Source organism: Monopterus albus, unplaced genomic scaffold, assembly GCF_001952655.1.
Source record: "Monopterus albus unplaced genomic scaffold, M_albus_1.0 scaffold176.1, whole genome shotgun sequence".
NCBI lineage: Eukaryota > Metazoa > Chordata > Actinopteri > Synbranchiformes > Synbranchidae > Monopterus > Monopterus albus.
The window spans coordinates 472617-481320 of NW_018128056.1; the positions used below are offsets into that span (position 1 = coordinate 472617).

An 8704-nucleotide genomic window follows, 5' to 3' on the forward strand; every position below is an offset into this window, starting at 1 on the left:
AGAAAAAAAACAAAAAAAACGGGGGGGGGGAGGGGGGTAGGTATAACTGAGGATATAACTGCAACACTTGACAATCACGGACAATCAAAACTTTCTTCTGAATGTGCTCTTTTTAAGTTCAGGTAATTTAAAACTCACTAAGAGGGACACTTCTTTTTTTAAAGATTTAGAACATTGCAATAAAATCTATTAAGCAGATGCACTGAAATAGAGCTAAGAGAAGAGAATGTTTTTAAGTGACCTAATAAATGTAGATGGAACCATGGGCAGAGAAAAACAAAGCATAGCACAACTATCTCATCAAACGAACAATGTCAAAATTTTGTTTTGTATGTCTGAAACTGAAATCCTAAAAGAACATGAGAAAAATGCATCCCTGAAGTAACTGAAGGGGACAAGTAAAATCAGAGCGAGTCAGAAAGACACAGGAAGAGACAGACAACAACAGAGTTTAAGGGTAAATGAGAGACTATGGTCCTCATCGCCATTACGGTGCACATTTCTGCAGCAACATGCTGCTTAATCTGTACAACAGCAAGCGTATAAACCTGTTCTCTCTCTGCATGTATCCTCCCCTCCTCTCTGCGGAACTGCTCCATTTCCACATAGTGCCTCCTCTGTTCCCTCTCATGCCGCTTCCTCAGCTCATGCTCTCGTTGCTGCTGCTGTCAGAAAAACAGAAGCACAAGAAGTTTCAGGAAGGCTGCACCTGCTGAATTGTCTGCTTACACACAATTTAAGAAATCACATCTCTGTGGATAATCACACAAAATACTGGAACTTGATATGTGAGCTCATCTGATTATTATCTCCACCAAGGGCTGGGGGTAATGTTTTTACCAGTGTTTGTTTGTGTGTTGGTTGGTTTGTTCACAGCGCAACTCAAAAGGTAATGAATGGTTTTTGATTACATCTTTTGGAGAGTAGGGTATGGCCCACGCAACAATTGATTAGATTTTGGTACTGATCTTGATCATCATTCGGATCCAGAAAATTTTTTTAAAGGGTTCTTCACCATTGTGAGACAGGGCCAATAGGGCTCATGAAAAACTTGCAACTCTGAGACCGAGTATGGATCAGGCCACATTTTTCTGTCTCAGTGCAAACCGAGCCTGAGAGTGTGGTGGCCAAACACGATAAGGATATTATATTTATGTCCAAACCTGACCCGAGCCCACCACAGCTGTCTTCAATCTCCTTCTTCTTACCTCCTCCAGCCGCCTCCTCTGCTCCTTTTGCTCCTCAATGCGTTTCTGTCTCTCAGCCAATAGTAAACGCTTGCGCTCCTCATTCTGCTGTTGCTCCATCGGCTGCCGGCGCTGCGCCTCCGAGCGCTCCTTATTGGTAAGCTGGAGGCGAAGGAAGTCCCGCCTCAAGGTCGACTCCCCAGGGATGTTGATGGTAGAGCTGAGAATGGGACCCATGAGAAAGTAGTTGGTGAACATATGCCAAATGTATTTTGGGGGAAAAACATTGTACTGTACAGTGTGTGTGTGTGTGTGTGTTCATAATTTGAACATTAAACACACCGACCTCGGTTCGCCAAGGTCTTGTTCTTCATCCTCCTCTTCACTACCACTGTACTCGTACTCTGTCTCATCTGATGGGGAGAGTGGAAAAAGAGACAGAGGAGAGAGAAAGAATTAATAAAATGAAAAGTGAGTACATTAATAACCAGGAGCCTAAACAGTTGTAGGAGCAGCCCGACTCTTTCTGAGTCACACACATATACAGTCCTACTGTACAAATGTGACAAAGTGTCTCCAAGGACAGTCAAAGTCTCCACAAGCACAAGACATTTCTGTACATAATCACAATGGCCCGTCCTGCAGCATGTTGTTTATTGAAGTGCTTAATGTGACTCTTACCACAGTTCTGTGCGCTTGTGTCAGTCTATCACTCAGACACTCAGTGGAACATAAGTCTGCCACTTTTCCCACTCAAGGCATGTACATTAGAGACACACAACAAATGCTCCACAAGCACATGGCACAACACAGGAGAGCCAACTCCTCACGACAAAACTTAGCAGTCCACCTGCACCTGAAGGACAAGGAACACTCCTCTGAGGGCAGCAATGTACATGTTGGCCAGAGAAGACAGATGGTTTGAAAAAGGAGTGAAAGAATCCATCTACATCAAACTGGATGGACCATCAACAAACAGAAGAGTTGGTCTATGACACCACTTATTAGTTACTTACAATGCAGTCCTGTTATCCCTGCCAAGGCAATTTAACGCCCATTCGCACCCTGACTGCTAACGGCCCACATGCCGGGTGGAGTAACAGCCCACGTGTGACTTCATGGCGTTAATGACTCCACAGAGGTTAAATGTGTTAAATGTGAAATGGTTAAATTACATGGGATACTGTCAGAGCTGAAGAAAACTCTTGAATGAGAGGTGAAATGGAGCTAGGACAAACCTGGATGACTGAGAATCTCCAAAGACATTTTTGCGTCACATAATCCAAAGAAACATTTTGAACAACTACTATGAGTACAGTACTACCACTGCAGTCACTGTATATACAGAGGAAACTGTTCTTTTAATCCCAGGGAACTCCTGCCTGCCACTATATATCAAGAGTAACTACTTAATGAAACTGCTGCTCCAGCTGCTGTGTGTGTAAATCTATATGTACACATGACTAGAACGCGCCCTCACCTCTCTCTCCTCTCTTCTTCTTGGTGCGGTCGATGTGGTCCCTCAGCTGGATGCGGATCTGCCTCTCGTTGGGCAGCTCTCTGATGAACGGGTGTTTGATGAGCTGCTCTGTGCCGGGTCTCTGAATGTGGCTCTTCACCAGAGAGCTCTCTATAAACGATTGAAACTTCTTTGACCTGAAGCCATACACACACACACACACACACACACACAAAGTTTATGTTTCGTAGTCCATGGGGACTTTACATTGACTTACATGCATTTCCTGTAGACTAACCCTAACCTTAACCAGAACCACTACTTGCCTAACCCTAACCCTAACCTTAACCTTAACCTCATCCCAACCCTAAACCATGTTGCCACCCTAAAATTCAATTTCTTGCCCATGGGGACCTCAATTTAGGTCCCCACCGTGAAATGGGTCCTCATGAGTTGGTATGGAGTCAGGACGAAGTCCCCACGTAGCAGGAAAAACACGTCCACACACACACACAGTAAATGAAAAACCCACTCTAATACAGTGTGTGCCTTAACTGATTATCCTTCTTTTGACAGTTCTGCTCTCAACTATCTGCAAATATGCTCAGCTAACACAGTTACTGCATCAGCACTCACCATTTCTTTGACTTGAGTTTTGGGGCGGGGTTTCGTGGGATAAGGAAGAGGGCTCTCATTGGGTGCATGTCACACAGCGCTAAAGAATCAGATATCATAATTAGCAAACACAGATGTGTTAGGCTGAATGTTTCGTGTTAGTTGTACTAAACATTATCATGGCATACAATCAAATCCAGATGGAGTCAGCCCTCACTGGATCTATAAATGCTGTCAATATAAATAAAGACCTATTAGTTTTACACACGCATAAACACTTAAGGTCTTGCCTTCTTATGGAACACCAAAGTTAGTTATCCATCTCACAAATGGTTGTGTATGTATTTGGTCATTTCAGCACTGTCTTTATATTGTCAAACCACAACCTTTAGTTAAATAGTGTTCAGATAAAACTACAACCAGAATAAAAACACTTACATATTTCAAATTGATTATTTTCCAGTAGTGGTCATTTTCTATGTGTGCCATGTTCTCACCAATTGCTGTCATCCTAATAAATGTGATTTCAGGGAGTTTCCAGTGTCTACCTCCATATATGTTCAACATGTTCTCATCCAGTTAGAGGTCCTCTTCTAAAGTGCACCACTGTAACATCCTTAACAAACCTAAATAATACCCTTCATGATTAATATAATGAATTACCCACTGTAACTTGGGAAGACTTTAAACAGGAAGTTGCTTATTTAGTGAACCAGAATTAATTGAAGGGAGAAAACAAGTCCTGCTGCCTCTAATCACAACAAGCACCTCTAGGGATAAGATAATGAACAGAAGATATATCAAATGCTGGCATTATCTTCTACTGACTTTGGGCCGCAGCCCAGCAATCTGACAGCCAATTTTATATCCAGTCCTTGGCCTTCATTAAAATTACATCTTAAGATTAGTTGAATTGGCCTGGGCTGAAAAATTACTAGACTCCTGATTACAGTGATTTACTGCAGTAGCACGAAGAAATGATGTGAAGCAGAGGTGTGGAGTTATTGACTGGGTACGTACGTGGTGCTCCTTCAGCCATCTCTAATGCTGTGATTCCTAATGACCATAAATCACTCTGCAGTGAAAGAGACAGCGTGTAAATACTCAAGATGGATAAAAAAAAAAAATGCATCAGTGACAAACATCTTCAGAGGAAAGGAGACCGTTGAAACACCTTGAAGTCATATGTGGCGTGGGGATTCTCATCACAGGCAATAACCTCTGGTGCCATCCAATAAGGCGTCCCAATGAACGTATTTCGCCTTCCTACTGTCCTGTCCAACTGGGCCGAAACACCAAAGTCCACTACAGAGCAATCAGACAAACACAAAAACGTTTGGGTATAGTGTGCAATTTAGTTTAGTTCATGTTTCTGTCCTAAATGTGTGTGCTTCCATAATGGACTCTAAACAGGAATGAATGACCCAACCATTAATAGCTTGCCCAGTTTACAAACACACACACACACACACACACACACACTTTATAATCCGCTCCCCACTGGGCATTAGGGGGGAACAAGAGAGGGAGAGAGAGTCCCTTCCTCAGCAGTCTGCACCATGAACAGCAGCAGAGCTACAGAGAAACGAATGAGAAGAAAAGCCTCATACACACAAACCTCTGTGCCATGCCATCTGAAACTTACTACCCTCCCAGTCATAAAGCAGTATTTTCAAGCAAGGTTAAATGAGAAACTGACCTAGTTTGACATCTGCGTTCTCAGTCAACAGGACGTTCTGTCCCTTGATATCTCTATGGATGACCTTGTGTTGATGGAGATGAGTCAGACCCTGCAGACGGCAACAAAGACATAAGGAATGCCACTGCAGAACATTGATAAGGTTATTGTTATTATATAAAAATTTGCACTGTTAAGCATCTTTGAGCGGGACTAGCAGGCTGAGGGCTGCTACTGTGTAGCTGACCTTGACTCCTGTCCCTCTTCCTCAGGGGTGGGGAGCAAAAAAACCTTCTTACAGGGAAGCAACACAGGCAGAAAGACTATCAGAAGTAACACCAGTGCTTTGATAGTAGTCACTTTAGTTGTTACGGAAGCAGGTGTGGTAGCAGATGTTTGCACTACTTCATCATGCAATGAGAAAGGATATTTATAACAGATTGTAAATGAAATGTGTGAGACGCTCCTTTTTGGTAGAATAATTAAATAATGCATGTGAAAGATTTGCTGCACAGCAACATGTCAGGTATTATATGTAACCATTGTTATTCTACTGAAGCCTGATGTATTGACTGTAAGAAATAAGTAAATCAAAGTGAGAGTTTGGCACTAGAGTAAGAAAAATGAAAGGGAAGATGAGAACAGACAAGAAAAAAAAACAGTAATAAGCACGTAAAAACTGTGAAAGTCAAAAGGGACAAAGAGACAAAATGTGAAGAGACAGGAAGAAAAGGGAGAAGAGAAGAGAACAGAAAGCACAAAAAAGGCAAAGGATGAGGAGTGAAAAAGAAATAAAAGAGGATGAAAGGAAATCATTGTTGCCTGTGCTCAGAGCGGCGCTGGGTATATCTGACAAGATGCTGTGATATTGCTACAGCCCTCAGCACACAGAACGCACAACAACACACAGTAGAGATAAGATGTGGGAGAATGAGCACAATTTCCTAGGAAGATTGAATTCCTGGCTTTACATCAGGCCAAAACAAAGACATCATGCAGGGCAAACTTGTCTAGGCCTGTTCTTACATCAATAACAAAATGAAGCCTCCACCCCTTAAATCAAACTAAAAACAACAAGTTTATTACCAAGATGTTGAGTCATTACTGTTTTTTTAGGAGCAGCTTATTTTATAATATAAATCCTTTTACAAGAATGGTCTTAATCTTTCCTTTGTTAAAATGCTTGGGATGCATACAACAAGCCCCGGTTTTCAAATCAGACAACAGGGAATTGTTTCTTCTACATTGCCCTTTATAGCATTTTCTACTATAACTATCGTATATATAAATATTACTGAGGCTTGTCGGCTCTTGTGCTAGCAGCTAGAAGCCATTAGTTTACAATGAACGGGGGACACATTTTATTATTTAAGAAAATAACAAACAGAAGATCAATGCCTAATTTTATAGGTACCAGACGGTTAATATTCTACTTGTCTGGAGATGACACAGAGCTTGTTCTGAGCTCTGACTTGTCTGCAGCACATGAAAACAATAACTGTCTATGTTAACACTGGAGCTTCAGTTATTATTATATTTTCTTATTTAAACATTGGTTGCTGTTAATGCTAAAATGAAATAAAATTGTATTTTGCTTGATTATAAAAAGACTGGGACTTTGTTGCTGTTATTGTTTGAGCAGAGTTTCCACAAAGTCAGTCAGCTTGGAGCATATTGCCTCCGTGCCACAATAGGCGGAATTAAAGTGTGGAACAAAAACATGTATGCAAATGTGCAGACTGTATCTTACAGTATTAATTTCCATCTTTCAGTAGCATTAATATGTCTGTTTATCACTCCTAATTGTCTGCAGAAAGCTTCTCCTCTAACTGGGACTTGTAATGTTCCGTTTCCTAAAGGTTTGGAAGAACATAAATATTAAAAAGTTCTAGTTTGACTGATTTCAGATAACTTACAGGACTATTTGTTGAGCTTACCACATGAATGATACAAACAAATAAAAAGATAAAATATACAGCTAGATCTGAAATATCCTTCATCAGATAATTCAGTGAATCTTTCCAGATGCCAGCTGCTGCAAAGTTTGCCACGTTTTTAAGCATTTATGAAATTGATTTCCCAAAAAATCATGTTGGCTTATTCTTGAGAAACATCTACTTAATTTTTTTCTGTAAGTAGCAGATATCATCACACAGTCCCTACAAGTCTAACTGCATTCAGAAGAAAAACAACACTCTTTGTCTTCAACATTCACAATTAAAAACTTAACCCGAAGTTCAAGATGCGACTTGCCAACACGACCACTTACCTTGAGAATCTCTCTGCAGACGTATGCGATCCACTCCTCTTTCAGAGAATTGCCCTTGGTGTTCTTGATCAAGTCCGTCACTGATCCAGCTCCACAGAACTCCATGACCAGCTACACACATACAACACTGATTATTGACTGTTGTGCTTAAGGAAGTAATCAGGTCTAGAGTTGCTCCACGCAGGTCAATAACTCCCAGTAAGCAAGAAGCTAGTAAACAATCGCACTTGTTTTTTGTGTCGACTGTATGCATATGTTTGTGTGTGCCCTCCCATTGTTTTGTGATGAATGTTATGGAATCAGAAAAGAGAGAGGGAGCTCCCTTAGATCATGTTTATACATGATTTATTGCAGTAGCAGCCAGCTGGCCACACACTCATCCATATTCTTTTATATGTACACGATTTGGTCACAAAAGGTGACTAGATCTTCATCTAAGTCATAAGTTTAGACAAACACAATGTGCTTAAGGTAATACCACACAAACAATTATAGTTTTTCATGTCTTTATTGAACCCAGGCATTAAACAATCAAAGTGCTGGTGGAAAAAGCAAGTGAGCCCTTGGATTTAGTAACTGGCTGAAGCTCCTTTGACAGCAATAACCTCAAACAAGTGCTTTTTGTAACTGTGCATTAGAAGGCTCTCTGAGGTTAATCCACAGTCTCTCTGTTTGTGTGGTATAAGCTTAAGGATAATCACCTTTATTTGGCCAAGTATGTTACACACAAGGAATTTGTTTCCGGTACAGAATCGAGGCAGCCATCTGCAGCGTCAACTCAACCAATGGCTCTAACCATCGGGGGCAACTTGGGGGTTCAGTGTCTTGCCCAAGGACATTTTGACATGTGGACTGCAGGCACCGAGATTCGAACCTCTGGTTGGGAGACAACTGCTCTACCCACTGAACCACAATCGCCCCAAAGACGACTGTCACGAACAGGATAAGCACATTGTGTTTGTCTGTATTTGTGACTTAGATCAGAGTTTCCCAACCTTTTTCCTAAAGAGACCCCTGTTTTATCATTGAGTACATTGACACCATATCTTCACTTCTTGTCACACGCCGTTTCATACCAACAAAAATCTGAAAAAAATCATGCACAAACACACAAAAGCAATGCTTTACCCAGAGTTGATCATCCATCCCAGGAGGGGTTTTCTTGATGAAAGTTGCATAGTAGGTGGCGATGTTCCGATGGTGACTGTACTTCTTCAGCATGTTAATTTCTGCTTTAATTTCCTCTTCCTCATCCTGACACACACACGAGAAATGAAAGATCATCCATCCATCCATTTTCCTCCGCTTATCCGGGACCGGGTCACGGGGGCAGCAGTCTAAGCAAAGATGCCCCGACTTCCCTCTCTCCAGACACTTCCTCCAGCTCCTCCGGGGGAATGCCGGGGCGTTCCCAGGCCAGTCGAGAGACATAGTCCCTCCAGCGTGTCCTGGGTCTTCCCCAGGGCCTCCTCCCGGTGGGACATGCCCAGAACACC

The 8704-nt window shown here is 41.8% G+C and overlaps 1 protein-coding gene across 7 annotated transcripts in view; it reads right to left on the bottom strand.

Moving 5' to 3' along the window:
• tnika (TRAF2 and NCK interacting kinase a) overlaps positions 1-8704 on the bottom strand; it is a 59427-nt gene that overhangs the window by 26046 nt on the left and 24677 nt on the right. For all 7 annotated transcript variants that reach the window (XM_020616599.1, XM_020616598.1, XM_020616595.1 and 4 more), the window contains exons 4-13: positions 8337-8462; positions 7209-7319; positions 4961-5051; positions 4436-4566; positions 4282-4336; positions 3283-3361; positions 2668-2843; positions 1534-1600; positions 1209-1407; positions 549-665 (exon numbers count right to left, since the gene is read on the bottom strand). In XM_020616599.1, the coding sequence (XP_020472255.1) occupies positions 549-665; positions 1209-1407; positions 1534-1600; positions 2668-2843; positions 3283-3361; positions 4282-4336; positions 4436-4566; positions 4961-5051; positions 7209-7319; positions 8337-8462 (1152 nt within the window). The remainder of the gene's footprint in view (positions 1-548; positions 666-1208; positions 1408-1533; positions 1601-2667; positions 2844-3282; positions 3362-4281; positions 4337-4435; positions 4567-4960; positions 5052-7208; positions 7320-8336; positions 8463-8704) is intronic.